The sequence below is a fragment of the Mus pahari genome, chromosome 1 (genome assembly GCF_900095145.1).
Source record: "Mus pahari chromosome 1, PAHARI_EIJ_v1.1, whole genome shotgun sequence".
Taxonomy (NCBI): Eukaryota; Metazoa; Chordata; class Mammalia; order Rodentia; family Muridae; genus Mus; species Mus pahari.
In genome coordinates, this window is record NC_034590.1 from 50,936,747 (window position 1) to 50,953,982 (window position 17,236).

Genomic DNA, 17,236 nt, shown 5'->3' on the forward strand with positions numbered 1-17,236 from the left:
TGACCCTTCGTAGAGTTTGCTCTAGTATTACATTAGACACGAAAGGACTGAAGATGATAATAGTATGTCCTTTTCTCTTTCTTTTGGCTTTTTTAGGCAGAGTCTCATTAGATAGGGTCTATGCTGGCCTAGAACTCTCCATGTAGACCAGGCTGGCCTCAAACTCACAGAGATCTTCCTGTCTCTGCCTCCCAAGTGCTGGGATTGAAGGCACATGCTACCATACACAGCTAATGGTATTTCTCAATAAACCCAAACTATGTACTTCCCTCCAGGCCTGTGAACTTTATGTCCCTGCAAGCTTTCATTTATTCACAGTTCGCAGATCCTGCATTCACCTACTGCTGACTTCCACTGCAAACATTTCATTAGTGGTAGTACGGGTTTTCCGTGGTCCTTGACTGGGAAGAAGGGGAAAGAAGAAAAGACTCTTAGAGACTGCTGTAGCTTGGGAGTACTGTGCTAACAACAGTCCGCCGTTACCCCGCAGTGCTGTGTCTAGTGTAGGGCACCTGAGGATGCACTGCAGTCTCCTCACTGTCTGAAACCAAAGCACCCAGTCTGACACATGTCTCTGTCTCTTCCTGTTACACAGCAAGAGTAAGTTTGAGGAGATCCTGAGCCTCTTCACATGTTACAAGAAGTTCTCTGACACCCTCAGTGAGAAAGCTGGCAAAGGCAAGGCTAAGATGGCTAGTAAAGCCAGCGACAGCCTCCTGTCCTTGAAGTTTGTGTCTGATCTCCTCACTGCTCTCTTCAGGTAAGACCCTGCTTGTGTTGAGCCTGCACTTCAATAAGGAGAGCGTGCACCCCATAGTCTATGTTCCCCGGTTCAAAGTTGCATAACCCAAGATGGGCATTCTACAGAGGAAGGGTGTCCCTCAAAATTGTTATTTAAGACAGGGTTTTCCTTGTGTAGCCCTGGCTATCCTAGAACTTGCCTTGTAGACCAGACTGGCCTCAAACTCACAGAAATTCTCCTGCCTCTGTCTCCTGAGTGCTGGGATTAATGGTGTGTACCACCACATCCAACTGAACCTCAAAATTATTAAAGCAAATGAGAAGACCTGGAGCAGTGAACAAGAAGGATGAATTTAGGGGTATTGTAAGAACATCTTAAGTAATTCATACACAAAGGCTCAATGGAGAAGAAAGGAGAAAACTGAACTAAATAACAAAGGAACAGTCAACTCTCTAAAAGACCAAGATGAGCTTTGATTTAACTGAAGTGTGAGGGACTGATGTGGGGAGGCAGGAACTGAGGTACCAGCAAGCAGAGTGAGAGCAGCCCTGGTGATGACTCAGGCTTAAGCTGCATAGAATCTTCCATTCAGAGCTTGCTGAGTGCTGCTGTTCTGAGGTCACTACAAACCCTAGTCCAGATGCTAGCAGCAGGAGGGAGATGATCTTCCCTCCCTGTATGTGAGGTGCAACCCAAGCCTGAGTATGTTAGGCAGGGACTCTCCACTCAGCTGTATCCCCAACCCTTTGTTCTGCGGTTGCTCAGTCAGCCTCTGAGCTTTCAGTCCTGTTTGAGCCTCCTAGGCGCTGGGTTACCTACCACACCACCAGGCTCAGCTCCTTCCTTCCTTTACTCTCTGTCTAGAGACAGCATCCAGAGTCATGAAGAGAGTCTGTCTGTCCTGCGGTCCAGCAGCGAGTTTATGCACTATGCAGTGAATGTTGCTGTGCAGAAGATACAGCAGCTAATACGCACAGGGCATGTGAGTGGTCCCGACGGCCAGAACCCAGACAAGATCTTCCAGAACCTCTGTGACATAACTCGGTAAGCCACTCTCACCCTCAAACCGTTTGCTAGCTTGTGTGCTGTGAATTCTCAGAGAAGCTCGGGACAGGACCATTGGGCATGTATTTGGAGCGAAGTTAGTTTCTCATAGTGAGTCTTCTTATTTTGTGTGATTCTTTGTCTCATATAAAATCTTACTGTGCTCCCAGGAGGGAAGAGGATACTATTGCATAGTGATTGAATTGTGCATAAAGCAAGCATGATGAGCCTAAGTGTACATGCGCCTGACAACAGATTAAAAATACTTAAACACAAATAAATACAATAAATAAATGGCCTAGGGCGGTGACTCACAGTTAAGAGTGTAGACTGTTCTTGTAGAAGACCCTGGTTCAGTTCCCTCTAACTCTGGATCTAGAGAAAGCCAGTGTCCTTCTCTAGACCCAGCAGGCGTCTATACTCATATTCATGTATCTATACATAGACATACACATAATTTAAAATGTAGTAACATCTTTCTTAAAAAGCAACACAACTGAAAGAAATAGACAAAAGGAAGTAATGAGGTAAAGACCTGAGAAGTGTTATTATCTCTCTTGACTGAGTGGCCATCTGTTGACCACTTGACGCCAGCCTCTAAGTACATTCTTTTTGGTTGCACATAGTACTTTGATCAGAGAATACCATGGGGGCTGGAGGATATAGCTCAGGAGTTAAGAACTGAACACTGCTATTGTACGACACAATTTCTGAGGAGGTGTGAACAAAAGTCTACTTATCTCAGACAGGAACCTGATGCCAGGCCAAAATAAGAAGACCACCAAAATTCATTTTAGTAAACCAGTGATTTTTTTATTGGAGTTACTTACAGGAATTTGGGTTTGGGGTTATTTGCAGGAACAGAAATGACTCAAAGACAGGTGCATCACCTAAGCCCACCCCAGCGTGGGTGACAGTCCACAAATGCTGGAAACCTGGATTATATTGTACAGCCTGTACGCAGTTCAGCCAGTTAAAGAGTGGCCTTAGGTAGCTCAGCTGGTCTGTTTCTTCCGGGCAGCTTGGCTGGTCTGAGCCTCTTAGGCAGCTTAACTGGTCTGAGAATGTCTCTCAGTAGTCTTTACTGCTTATTTATTCTTGATGAGGGAGGGGCCTAGTAAATCTAGTTAGTTTCAGGGACTTCCTTTGGGTATTTTGAATTGTTTACTTCCTGAGCTTTAGGAGATTGCCTGATGGATGAAGTATTTTACCGTCCCTTAGAACATCCTGCCATCTCACCACCATCCTCAACATCAATTGTCTCACCTCTTCTTTAACGTCCTGTGTATTGAAGAGCTTACCTCCAAAATGGCAGATTCTACACTCAGAGAAAACTGCTGCATGAGGATCATCCAAATTTGGTTCTCGTCAGCTCTCAAGTTATTTTTTAAAGGATAAAAATTTAAACAAGAATAATAACAAAAGAGACCAGTATCAACATAAGACACCCAAGACCAAGTTCTCAGCACAAAGGAGATTTATTTGTCCCAGAGGGACAAAGGGCAGGGAATAAGAGACAAAAACAGGAGCTAGGGGATGAGGAAGAAGGGGAAGGGAACAGGGAGGTGGAGCCTTGTCCCAGGGGACACAGGACTGCCTCTGGATAGAGAAGAAACAGACATGGCCCATAAGAAAATGACAATTTATATATATAAAAGGGGAAACCCCATGTTAGGATAAGGTGTTTAATTTTGATTGGGCATGTTAATTGGGTGAGCCATAGGGGGCTTTTGATTGCTGGACTTTAATACTTGATAGCTGGCCTCAGGAGAAAAAAAGCAGCCAAATAAGGGAATAGACCTTGGTGACTAGGTTCAGGAATGTAATCTAAGGTTTTTAGCAAGAGAGGGAATGGGGGAGAAGGGCAAAGCCTGGCAGAGCCATGTTTGCCATGCTGAAGCTGGCCAGGGTCCTCCAGTAACAATAATAATCATTAATAATTTATACAATTGGGCTGGCGAGATGGCTCAGTGGGTAAGAGCACTGACTGCTCCTCCTGAAGGTCCTGAGTTCAAATCCCAGCAACCACATGGTGGCTCACAACCATCTGTAATGAGATCTGACACCCTCTTCTGGAGTGTCTGAAGACAGCTACAGTGTACTTACATATAATAAATAAATAAATCTTTAAAAAAAAATAATTTATACAATTAAAAAGTTTAGGTGCTGACAAATTGGCACAGTGGGTAAAGTCACTTGTCACCAAACCTGATGACCTAAGTTTGATCCTTGGAACCAAAGAACTTGTGTGATCTCTGATTCCTGCACCCAAGTCATGTAAATATATATACATACATACATATATACATACATACATACATACATAATACATACATATATACATACATACACACACATACATGCGCATACACAAGTAAATGTTTTAAGTTTAGGATTGTATGTAGTGGCTCATACTGTAATCCTAGCACTCAGAAGGCTGAAATACGATTGCCAGGAATCTGAGGTCAACCTGGGCTGTGTAGTAGACTTCAAACCAGCCTAAACTATTGTGTGAGGTCATAGCTCAGAAAAGAAAAGAATGGGCTAGAGAGATGGCTCACTTGCTGCTCTTGCAGAGGACTTAAATTTGTTTACCCCCATCCATATGGTGGCTCATAGCCATCTGCAGTTCTAGGGGATCTGGCTCCTTCCCCTGGCCTGCACAGGCACCAGACATAGATGGTACTCATACATACACTCAGGCAAAATGTTTATTTATATATATATATAAATATTGCATATATATATGTAATATTTAAAAGAAATAAATCTTATTAAAGGGGTGGAGGAGAGGCTCACTCAGCAGTCTAAAGGCATATGAAAAACCAAAAGAAAGAAAGAAAGAAAGAAAGAAAGAAAGAAAGAAAGAAAGAAAGAAAGAAAGAAAGAAAGAAAGAGAAAGAAAGAAAGAAAAGGGTGAATGAACAGACTGTTATGTCCCTACAGTAGATTGAATACTACGTAGCTGTGGAAACAGAATGGGGCTGGGATGTTGCTCAGTTAAGAAAGTTTGCAGAGGCCGAGTGTGGTGGCGCACGCCTTTAATCCCAGCACTTGGGAGGCAGAGGCAGGTGGATTTCTGAGTTGGAGGCAAGCCTGGTCTACAGAGTGAGTTCCAGGACAGCCAGGGCTATACAGAGAAACCCTGTCTCAAAAAAAAAGAAAGAAAGTTTGCAGAGCAACATGAGGCCTGGGTTTAAACTCCAGCAGCATGTAAGGCCAGGAGGTGTGTTGGCACAAGCCTGGCATCTCAGCACTAAGAAGGTCCGAGGGTCAGACTTATTTTCAGCCACACAGCAAATGTAAGACAAGCCTGGCTGGGGCTGGTGATGGTGAGGTCAAGGCAGCTCTTCCAGACCACTCGGTTCTATGCCCAGCACCCACAGTGGCTCAAAACTGACTAACTCAGTCCTGGGGATCAGGTACCTTCTTCTGCAGACATTGCACACACGTGGTCCACAGACATGCAAGCTAGCAAAGCATTCATCCACATAAAACGTAAGAAGGGAAAAAAGTTTTAAAGAGACAGGCCTTGGTAATGAGACCCAACATAACGTAACATAAAACAAAGGGACACCATGCACTGATGCTTGCAGCAAGAGGTAAATCTGACAGACGTGCTGGACCGTGGAGCTTCAGCCTCGTATGTGCAGTTACATATGATGAGTTATAAAGCACCTATGTGGGAACAGAAAGGAGGCCAGTAATGGAGAGTTACACTGTGGAGGATGACCAGACAACTTTCCCACACTGTAGGGTCTTGCTGTGGAGATACACATCAATTCCTACGTCCGTGGAGGAGTCGGGGAAGAAGGAGAAGGGAAAGAGCATCTCTCTTCTGTGCTTGGAAGGTTTGCAGAAGGCATTCAGTGCTGTGCAGCAGTTCTATCAGCCCAAGGTCCAGCAGTTTCTCCAGGCTCTGGGTAGGCATCAGTGTCATAAATGGCTGGCTCCGGGCTTCTCTGTAGCCAGACCCCTTGAATCTGTTTGTTCACCAAACAGAGGAGCCCTCATGCTGCTGAGGAGTGACCTCTAGTGGGTTCCAGACTGGCGCTCACTGCATTGCATTTAAGCACAGATAGTGCCTAGAGGAGGGACACAGCATTAAGAACCTGACACTTAAAGCCAGTCATGGTGGCACACACCTTCAGCCCTGCGCTTGGGAGTCAGTCAGACAGAGCTCTGTGAGTCCGAGGCCAGCCTTGTCTATATAGTGAGTTCTAGGACAGCCAGGACCACATAGCAAGGAGACCCCACCTCAATCCCTGCTAACCCCTCAAAAAAAAGAAAGTGTAATTTAGAAACACATTTAAGTCAGCCTCCAGACTTTTTTTTTTTTGGCCTTCTAAAATTTTAGCTATCCCCAGATATGGTGCCTCAGACCTGTAATCCCCATACTGGGGAAACTGAGTCAGAATTACAAGTTCATGACCAGACTTGGCCCATAGTAAGTACCTGGGCTATGAGACCTTGTCTCAAAATAACATAATTTTAAGTATTAGTTGGGATGTGGTGGTCCATGGGGGAAAGACAGGAAGAGTGCCACAAATTTGAGGCCAAACTGGTCCTTGTAGCAGTTTCTAAAGTGGTGAATGCTACAAAGTGAGATCCTACCAAAAAAATTTAATTGTTTTTTAAAATTCAAAACAAAATGCCCAGGCCCAAGAAATGGCTCAGTAGTTAAGAACATTGGCTACTTCTCACAGGGCCTGGATTTGATTCCCAGCACACTTGTGGTGGCTTACAGCCATTTGCAATTCCAGTTCCAAGGGGATCTGTCGCCCTCTACAGTTACATGGGCACTGCATGCGTGTGCACAGACATACAAGCATGCTAAAGACACATACACATAAATAAGAATAAAGGAAAAAAAATGTTGAAGTAACAAGAGGGCTGGGACTCCAGGTTGGTGGTAGTGCATAAGGACTTAGGTTCCGTCTCTAGTACCAACCTGTGGGGCCGAGGGGGTGGGGGGGGTTGTGTGTGTGTAGAGGAAGGACTGGGTATCCTGGGTATCGTGTTACTGGCCTATCGACTAGACAGCTGCAGGTTCGGGGGGCTCACAGGCAGTTCCAGGCTGAGTCGGGTTATTTAGTTTGACCTTGTCTCAACGAAAAGAAGAAAACAGAACAACAACAACATAACCCAAGTCAGTTTGAAAGAAGATAGTTTCCATTTCCAGATGTCATGGGCACAGAAGAAGAAGAAGCAGGTGTCACTGTCACTCAGAGAGCCTCGTTCCAGATCCAGCAGTTTCAGGTGAGGCTGTTGTGTTAAGCTCTTCCTGATCCTTGGGAAGCACAGAGAGGAGTCAGACAGGAAGTGCAGGTGGATCTCCGAGTATGTTTGGAAGGAGCCTAGTGAGGATCCAGCCGGCAGAACTTATGGCCCACAGGGATCATTGTTCAAGGTGACATAAAGAGGAAGCCAGTTCTCCTGGAGCCGGGCCTAATGGCTTTGATCACATGGAATAATTTGGCCCTGTCTAATACAGGGACTGGAAAAGTGATTCCATTAAGTTCCTCATCAGTAATTGTCAGAGTATCAGTGTGTTCCATTTATAAAATTTCTTAAGCAAATAATGATTAACATACTAACATGTCCCAGGACTTGTTGCTGAAGTACATATAGCAGGAACAGGAAGGCAAAACATTCCTGCAGGGAACTCCATCGTAGTCAGGAGGACTGCCACACGGATACTCAAGTCAAATTCCTTCCACTGTCAGGGCACAGGTATCAGGGGAGCTGAGTTTGGAGCATGACTAACCCTGAGGTCATGGCTAACCCTGAGGTCATGGCTAACCCTGAGGTCACTGGCTAACCCTGAGGTCACTGGCTAACCCTGAGGTCACTAGCTAACCCTGAGGTCACTAGCTAACCCTGAGGTCACTAGCTAACCCTGAGGTCACTAACTAACCCTGAGGTCATGGCTAACCCTGAGGTCACTGGCTAAACCTGAGGTCACTGGCTAACCCTGAGGTCATGGCTAACCCTGAGGTCACTAGCTAACCCTGAGGTCATGGCTAACCCTGAGGTCACTGGCTAAACCTGAGGTCACTGGCTAACCCTGAGGTCACTAGCTAACCCTGAGGTCATGGCTAACCCTGAGGTCACTGGTTAACCCTGAGGTCATGGCTNTAACCCTGAGGTCATGGCTGACCCTGAGGTCACTGGCTAACCCTGAGGTCATGGCTAACCCTGAGGTCACTGGCTAAGTAAGCCTGAGGTCATGGCTGACCCTGAGGTCATGGCTAACCCTGAGGTCACTGGCTAACCCTGAGGTCATGGCTAAACTCCAACACCAGAAGCTGTAGTTAGCGCCTCGTGTACTGCAGGCAGTGAGATGAGAAACCACCCTAGTTTTCAAGAGAATTCTCCAGCTCATTGTTGAAACAAAAAACTGCTGTTCGATCCAGGGTTTCTTTTTTTTTCCTCAGATTTTATCCTCTTGGAATAACATCTCTGAATTTGCTGTACCTCAGCCATGAGGCTTTCTGGCTAGATGTCTCTTCCCTGATACAGACATGCCTACCTATCTGTGTACATCCATTCCTTTCGCAGAGATCCTTGCTGAATCTGCTTAGCAGCGAAGAGGAAGATTTTAACAGTAAAGAGGCCCTCCTGCTCATCACGGTTCTCTCCACCTTGTCCAAGCTGCTGGAGCCCACCTCTCCTCAGGTACAACAGTACCTGTTAGTCCCACTCCACATGCCTCAGAAGACAAGAACTGTTTCGTCATAAAAGCATACATCTAAAAAACAAACAAACAAACAAACAAAAAAGCCAGGCGTAGTGGCACACGCCTTTTAATTCCAGCACTCAGGAGGCAGAGGCAGGCGGATTTCTGAGTTGGAGGCCAGCCTAAATAAAAGCATACATCTAGGGCTGGAGATGTAACTAGTTGGTAGGACCCTGGCTTACCAGCACCACATCAATCTGGTGTGTTGGTGCCTGCCTGTAGTCCAAAGGAGGGTCCGAAGGTCCGAAGCTAAAGAACCTTCTGAAGGAGCTATAGGGTGTGTCTTTTCCTATGTTGACCAGGCTGGCCTCAAAATCAGAGATGCAGCTGCCTCTGCTCCCTGAGTGCTGGGACTCAGGCACCACTATTGCCTGGCCTGTATAGTGTTTCTGTCAGAAACCATAAAGTCCGCTGTAAGGTCAAGAGCGTCCTGGTTTTGTTCACTGGGTCAACTGTAAACGCTGTTTCTGTCAGATGGGTCTTGCTTTGTGCTCTTGGCCTTCTCAGCACGGTGGCCTTCCACCCCTTGTGCTTCTTGATGTTTTTGCTATTTCTGAAATAACAGCTTTAGTCGTAAAGATAGCTCAAGTTCACCAATTGGATGTCACAGGGAAAGAATGAAGTTTGAGAATTTAACAGGATAAGTCAGCGAATATGAGCACAATCCCAAAGTAGACATGCCCGCAGAAATGGGTTCTACATGTGTGTGTGTGTGTGTGTAGGCATGTTTACATATTCTTAGATTACTCTATGAGAGTTCACACAAAGAAAACCAGAGAAGGGCCATTCTGGTGGGTCTGTTCAATTCAACAGTAGTATCTCCATAAGACGGTAAAGAACGCTCTAGGAGCTAGCAATCCTTCTATAGCCACTCCCTGAGAGACTGCCACCCGTGGTGGTCGGGTGTTTGAGCATTGGAGGACAGCTCCTGATGTCCTGAACCTAGGTTAACCTGGGAGAGGTTCCCTTTCCATTCCACATTCCATCCAGTTTTATTCACTCACACTGCTACCTTTGCTGGGGGGAGCGGGGAGAGACAGAGAGAGAGAATTGGGAAGGAGACAGGTGAGTTTTAGAAAGGCTAGATTGAAATCATTTCATCTGTTGTTTGCCTCTACCCTTCCCACTAACTTCGGAGTATGTCTTTATTGTTTTGTTTTGTTTTGTTTTGTTTTCGAGACAGGGTTTCTCTTGTGTAGCTCTGGCTGTCCTGGAACTCNCTCTGTAGACCAGGCTGGCCTCGAACTCAAATCCTCCTGCCTCTGCCTCCCGAGTGCTGGGATTAAAGGCGTGCACCACCACTGCCCAGCTTGTTTTTGTTTTTGAGGGGGGGATGTCATGTTGTCCAGTCTGGCTTTGAATCCACTCTCTAGCTAAGGGAAACCATGCTGCTTAGTTGTTTGTTAACCTGAGACAACCGAGAGTTATCTGGGAAGAGGAGGGCTTAAGTGAGAGAATGCCCATCAGGTTCCCTGTGGGCAGGTCTGTGGGGGAGAGGGAGGGGGCATTTTCTTGGTTAGTGGTTGATGTAGGTGGTGCTAGCCCTGGGCAGTTGGTCCTGGGCTCTGTAAGAAAGCAAGCTGAGCAAAGCCACAGGGAGCAAGCCAGTGAGCAGCACGCCTCCATAGTCTTTGCATCAATTCCTGCCTTCGGGTTCCTCAGTGATGGACCTTGAACTCTTAGATCAAAAAAAAAAAGGACTTTCCCCTCTCAGGCAGAATGTTTTCTACAGCAGTAGAAACCAACACAGGACATATATAGCCTTAGGTTTCTGATACTCCTGTCTCCCAAGTGTATCTGTCATAAGCACTCCTCAACTGATCTCCACCTCTAGCTCCTAACAAATTTGATTTTGTTGTATTACTGATGTCTACAGTCACTAGTCTCTCCTATTCATCTCCGTGTGTTTTTCTTTTCTTTCTTTTTTTGGCTTTTCGAGACAGGGTTTCTCTGTATATTCCTGGCTGTCCTGGAATTCACTTTGTAGACCAGGCTGACCTCAAACTCAGAAATCTGCCTGTCTCTGCCTCCCAAGTGCTGGGATTAAAGGCATGCACCACCACCACCACCCAGCCTCCATGTGTTTTTCTTAAATAAGGAAACACCAAATCTTGTCTGGCTCTTCCAAGAGTTTCCTACGGAAGCAAACACAAATAAAGATTCTTGCCCCAGACCCTGCCACTCTTACCACAGAGTACATATGTGTCCCAGTTACTTCATTGACACAGGGTTCTGGAGATCTTTAGTATACGTTCATGAAGGGCGGCTGGAGACATGGCTCAGTGGCTAAGAGCGCTGACTGCTCTTCCAGAGGTCCTGAGTTCAAATTCCAGCAACCATATGGTGGCTCACAACCATCTGTAACAAGATCTGATGCCCTCTTCTGGTGTGTCTGAAGGCAACAACAATATACTCATATACATAAAAATAAATAAACAAATCTTTAAAAGTTCATGAAGACCATCAGTAACTGACTGACTGGCCTTTTAGTTATTGATTTCATAACTGACCTTCTTCCCTCCAAGAAACCAAAACTAAATCTTCAGTCATCCGGACCTAAACTGTCACTGCATCTCAGTGCCTTTGTGCCTGCAAGCCTGTTTGAGATCCCTGTTACCCCAAAACCTCTGGTGTGCTTTGCCTAAGACTAAGAAAACTGTGTGTGTGTGTGTGGGGGGTATGTGAATGTGGGTATTCTCTGCTATGTCTTTACAGCCAGAATCTTTTTCCATTCCTCTTTGTTAACCAGTGGCCTTTAAAATATCTGAACTATCGGGACGTAGGCTATGTAGCTCCAGACCACCATGGTGGCAGCAGAAGAAGCTCAAGAGATGAGAACTCAGATCCAGATGTCAGCACATGCAGTCCTTAGTGACACAGTCACTAAGGGTATTGGGTATTCAGTCATCTGCTGTGAGAAGTGCCAAGACTGCGTGTTTGGACTCATTTTTATGCTATTCTTATAGAACCAGTTAAGTCCAGGCACAGATTTTTGGAAGGTGATTTGCTTAGGCTGATAAAGGTCTAAGGATCTGTTTTGACAAAACATTTAAAAAAAAAAAAAAAAAAAAAAAGACAGAGTCTGACTTTGTGGCCCTGGCTGGCTTAGAACCCACTATGTAGATGAGGCTAGCCTCCTACCCACAGAGATCTGCCTGTCTCTGCTTCCCATGTGCCACTGTACCTAGTACCTTTTTCTCTAATGACTGAAAATCTTTTGTTTAGTTTGTGCAGATGTTATCCTGGACATCTAAGATTTGCAAGGAATACAGCCGGGGTGAGTTTCCTGCCTCTCTTTCTGAAGGCTTTATATACAGAATCACCATCACCAATCTCTTAGCGGGTATTCCCTTTACACTGTCACTAGCATGACCAATCTGCAAAAGCCACTAACGTTAAGTTTATCAAACTTTCTTTTTTTCCCACTCCTAGAGGATGCCTCATTTTGCAAGAGTTTGATGAACCTGTTCTTCAGCCTGCATGTCTTATATAAGAGTCCTGTCACCCTGCTTCGTGACTTGTCCCAGGATATCCATGGGCAGCTGGGAGACATAGATCAAGTATAGTGTGGCATCCCATGTGAGGAGTGGGTTCAAGGGAGTGGCCTACCAGTCTTAGCTCTTCCCTCCCTTTCCTTCCCAGGATGTAGAGATCGAGAAGACAGACCACTTTGCTGTGGTGAATTTGAGAACGGCTGCCCCCACTGTCTGTGTAAGTTTTGATGTAGTCCATGAGAAAGAGCCCTTACCCTGCCTTCCACCAGTTCCATCTGAGAAGCCTGTGATAGTGGCTTCCGTCCTCGGGCCTGTAAGGTCCCTGTGGAAGCAATGCTTGATACTGCCCCAGCAATGTGGGCCATTCCACACCGTCTTCTCTTTTCACAGTTACTTGTTCTGAGTCAGGCTGAGAAAGTCCTAGAAGAAGTGGACTGGTTAATCGCCAAGATCAAGGGCTCAGCGAACCAAGAAACACTATCGGATGAAGTGACTCCAGGTGGGATTGTAAGGCCAGCCAAGTCTCAGTGTGAACCACTGCGGAAAGGCCGAGCCTTGGACCAGTTTTCCTGGGTGGTTTGCTTTCATTCTCTCACCGTTAACTACAGAAAAAGACTGAAGTGCATCAATCTCATTTCTCTACAGAAGATGCCTCTTCTCAAGCCGTTACACCAACTCTTCTCATTGAGAAAGCTATCATCATGCAACTGGGCACTCTGGTAACGTTCTTCCATGAGCTCATGCAGACAGCCCTGCCATCAGGCAGCTGTGTAGACACTCTACTGAAGGACCTGTCCAAGATCTACAGCACCCTAACATCATTCGTCAAATATGTGAGTTTCTTGGGAGATACTCAGGTCCCACCCACCTTCTGTTCCCACAGGCCAGATGCACAGTGCCTCTGAACGCAGCTCTTGCCACGACATCATCGGCAATGTCTTTTCCATTTGATCGGTACTTCGTTCGCAGTGTTCTCCACAGGCGGGGGGGGGGGGGGGGATACTTGTTGGCATTATCTAAGTGATCTTCACTTGGCGCTGACGGAGAATGAAGCACTCTTGTTGCTCATACACATTTCAGGTCCTCAGTGAGTTCAGAAGCTGACAGGAACTGGGTAATATATGCACATGAAACTGTGAGCAGTCTAGACTAAGTTCTTAGGCAACACAGGCAGTGTGGTCATCTCTGGAATGTGCATCTCCAGTTGCCGGCCGGCTGTGGCTGCTAAGCTACTGTGGTGGAGACACCAGGAGCCTGTCCTCTTTACTGGCATCCTAAAAGGATAAATGCCACTTGAGGATAGATGTATCTCTTAGATACAAGGACTCTGTCTGAAGGAGCCTTAGTGAGCTGGTCAGGTCAGACGCAAGCCAGTTGTTGGCTCTTGTCTAGGAAGCTAGTGTGCTCCAAGAGGGACAGGGAAGTGTCTTGGCTTTGCTGTGAATGTTCCTGTTCCTCTGTAGTAAGAGCACTGAGACATACTCCATGGCTGATGGATAAATCTAGGGATTTTCTTGTTAGTATCTCCAGGTATGTCAGAGCTCCAGAAGAATTCCAAACACTGTGGAAAAGCTGGTAAGTTGAGATCAGCTTCCCTAAGGATGGGGAATGTTTATTGCTGCAGTTACACTCATCTCTTTGTCCTTTGCTACAGGTGAAGCTGTCAGGCTCTCATCTGACCCCCGTATGTTACTCTTTCATTTCTTATGTACAAGTAAGTGATGTGGAGACAGTACCAAATAATCCTGAAGAAGGGGGTCAAGGAAGGTTAGAGAGATGACTTAGTGGAACCCAAGTTAGGTTTCCAGAACCCACATCAGGTGGCTTATAACTGCTTGTAACCCCAGCTCTGAGAGATCTTCTGATTCTGACTTCTTTGGTAGAGAGAATATGGGAATATTTAAAAATAATCAAAATCAATCTCTAAGGAAGAAAAAGGCTGGGAGGTGGTGGCACAGGCCTTTAATCTCAGCACTGAGGAGGCAGAGGCAAGTGAATCGGTGAGTTCAAGGCTAGCCTGGTCTACAGAGTGAGTTCCAGGACAGCCAGGGCTACACAGAGAATGCACAAAACCAATAATAAGAAAAGGGACTATGTTGCATGTCCCAGGAGCTGCTTGGGTACCTGGTGTAGATAAAGTCTACATGTCATAAGTCAAATATACCTATTGTCTTAGTCAGGGTTTCTATTGCTGCAACAAAACACCATGACCAAAAAGCAAGTTGAAGAGAAAAGGGTTTATTTGGCTTACACTCCCAGATCGTAGTTCTTCATTGGAGGAAGTCAGGACAGGAACTCAAACAGGGCAGGAACCTGGAGGCAGAAGCTGATGCACAGTACTCAGCCTACTTTCTTATTGGACCCAGAACTACCAGTGTAGGTGTAGCACCCCCCACAGTAGGCTGGGCTCTTCACCAGTAACTAAGAAAATGCACTACAGCTGGGTCTTATGGAGGCATTTCCTCAACTGAGGTTCCCTCCTTTCAGATAACTCTGCTTTGTGTGTCAAGTTGACCTAAGACTGGCCAGCAGAACAGTGACACCACTTCTAGAGATAGGAGGCATTTGGTATACTTGTGTTTGGAGTACAGAAGGAACAAGGCAGCCTTGGTTCACTTCCTGGTGCCTGCAAGTCCATGCATTGGGCCTCTCTTTAGTATAACTGCATCTGACGCATGGGGGGAGGCAAGGTCAGGTGCCAGAGGTGTGAGTGCAGCAACACTTCAGGGATGGAGGGCAGGGGTTTGTTAGAAATGATGTCATGTATAGATCCTCAGAGATTGCATGTGTGGTGTGGCCCAGGCTAACTTTACATTTGCTTCTATCTGCCTGGGGATTAAGGAAGTATACTGTCACACCCAGCTGGATATTCTGGAAAAGCTGATTACCCCTGGTCCTTTTCTCTGTTAAATGCTTGCAGACATGTCCTCTCACACCTCAAACTTCGAACATTCCCATGTGGACTCCATTCTTTCAATCTGCTGTTTCTGTAGGATAGATACCCTCCACTCCTTACTGAGGTCAGGGTCCCTCGCATCTTTTCAGTTTCTGTGTAGTGCAGGCTAGTTTTGAATTTGAGATCCACCTGCCTCAGGTCAAGTTCTGGAACTATAAGCATGCTGTCATACCCAATGCACACACACTCACACCCCTTGAGAGGGCCCACTTGGTTGCTCTGGCTAGCCTAGAATTATGTACTTGAAGCTCTCTGTACAAAGGGCATGTGTCACCACACCCAGTTTATCATTTTTGTATGTTTATATGGCCACACTGACTTCATAAAGCATCCTATAGAGACTCAAGACAGCTGTGAGTCTTGGTCCTGTTTAGTCAGCAGTTATAGGCAGTGCACAAGTTTACTTGGAGTCTCAACAGGGTGCCACCTCAGCTACAAACTGGAGATGGGTCACATCCCATGTGATCAGATGAAGTCCCTTCCTAATATAGGCCCTTACTCTTTATTTACCCCTGCTTTCCAGGATTTTAACTTCATGTCAGCCCTCCTTAGAGCATAACACGAGCCTGCCTATCTGCTGTGTAGCCTCACCAGTATCGTTTCTCTGCTTTCAGAAGTTTCCTTGCCCCTGCTCCGAGGTGGCCTTCTGAGATGGTTTCCTGTTTCACTCAAACTTGGGTGGTTTCCCCAACTCTTCTCACTTAGATCTTGGTTTTCTTTTGCCCTGTTAGTATTTTGTTGCTATTATTTCAGACAGGGTTTTTTACAATGTAGCTTTCTGCCTGTCCTGGGTCATGGTCCTGTAGCATTGACTGGCCCAGAACTCAAGGAGACCCACCTGCTTCTACCTCTTCTGTGGGACTAAAGCTGTGCACCAATACCAGTTCTTCCTTTCTGTCCAAGAGATTCATACTAGTTACAACTCAGGGAAGTGTCTCTGTGACCCTTTACAACTTCCGAAGTGTAGTAACTATATTGTGTACAAGATCACCTCTAATACTGGCTGCAGACCTAGTCAGCTGTTCCTGCTACCTTAATCCTATCTGTATAGCAGCTTAATGGTTACACTGATATGGTACTTCCAAGAACATACAAACCCAAGGAGGCAGATATCCAAGGGATATGTAGACGGACAGATAGAGATATCACAACTTTTGTGCTTCCCTGACATAGCTTGAGGCCTAGAGGAATCTTGAAGAATGAGACACTGTTTCTGTTTCTTTAGAATAAGAGCAGTAACACCGCAAAGTGCTCAGAAAAGGAGAAGGCTGCAGTTTGCACAACCATGGTAAGCTTCCTACCTGGCCAGATTCATGGGTCTTGTTGGACATTAAAAAAGCAAGAGTGTAAATGGTGCTCCATAAAGGATCTAAGAATTGGCGAGTGCAGAAAAGGGGGAAAATTACTATATTTAGGAAATAGGGCTGTAACAATTCCTTTTAGGATATAGAAAGACCTAGGCACAGGATGGTCCTCACCACATTTCTTAAAGGAAATAAAGCTAATGTCCAGAAGACCAGCCAAATAAGTTGACAGTGTATGTCACTGTTAAAAGTGGGGGTGGTGGCACTGATCTGAAGCCCAGGGATGAAGAGTGGGGGGCCAGTCTAAGTAACTTGGGGAAACTGCACAGTACCTCATCTTAGGGACCAATCTTAGCAATGTAAATTCATTTGACTATCAGAAAAAAGAAATACAGCATGTGCCAAAGTGTGGGTTTCTTCTTAAGAAATGCTACAGAAAAACCTCAAAAGCCATTGAACCTGAAATGTCTTATATCTTCCTTTTACTCTTAGGCCAAAGTTCTTCGTGAAACCAAGCCAATCCCTAACCTTGTCTTTGCCATTGAACAGTATGAAAAATTTCTTATCCAGCTGTCTAAGAAGTCCAAGGTAAAGTGTTCTTTATTTCCACTCCCAGTCGCTGTTGGAAGGAGTCTAGCGGGCTCTGTGGCAGGCAGCACCACTAGAGAAGGTCAGGGTGAACTTTCATTGGGTGAAACCAAAGGGTCTTCCAAGTACACACTGAAAGGACCTTATGCTGTCCCAGGTAAACCTGATGCAGCACATGAAGCTAAGTACTTCTCGGGACTTCAAGATCAAAGGCAATGTCCTAGACATGGTTCTTCGAGAAGACGAGGAAGACGAAAACGAAGAGGTTGGTGCCTACTTCTGCTATGCTTTTGGAATATAGTTTGAGGAAAAGTAGCAGACAAACTCCCCTGTCCTGGGTGGGGTCCTGTTTCTACAGCATTCCAGCTG

At 45.8% G+C, this 17,236-nt stretch overlaps 1 protein-coding gene across 1 annotated transcript in view; it reads left to right on the forward strand.

Moving 5' to 3' along the window:
• The window catches only part of Fanci (FA complementation group I), a 55,390-nt gene that overhangs the window by 37,673 nt on the left and 481 nt on the right, over nt 1-17,236 (forward strand). The window contains exons 22-36 of the mRNA XM_029537702.1: nt 596-760; nt 1,607-1,786; nt 5,543-5,709; nt 6,969-7,045; nt 8,348-8,464; nt 11,751-11,802; nt 11,958-12,085; nt 12,168-12,236; nt 12,410-12,518; nt 12,665-12,852; nt 13,541-13,594; nt 13,674-13,733; nt 16,201-16,263; nt 16,772-16,867; nt 17,025-17,132. Of these exons, the coding sequence (XP_029393562.1) occupies nt 596-760; nt 1,607-1,786; nt 5,543-5,709; nt 6,969-7,045; nt 8,348-8,464; nt 11,751-11,802; nt 11,958-12,085; nt 12,168-12,236; nt 12,410-12,518; nt 12,665-12,852; nt 13,541-13,594; nt 13,674-13,733; nt 16,201-16,263; nt 16,772-16,867; nt 17,025-17,132 (1,633 nt within the window). The remainder of the gene's footprint in view (nt 1-595; nt 761-1,606; nt 1,787-5,542; nt 5,710-6,968; nt 7,046-8,347; nt 8,465-11,750; nt 11,803-11,957; nt 12,086-12,167; nt 12,237-12,409; nt 12,519-12,664; nt 12,853-13,540; nt 13,595-13,673; nt 13,734-16,200; nt 16,264-16,771; nt 16,868-17,024; nt 17,133-17,236) is intronic.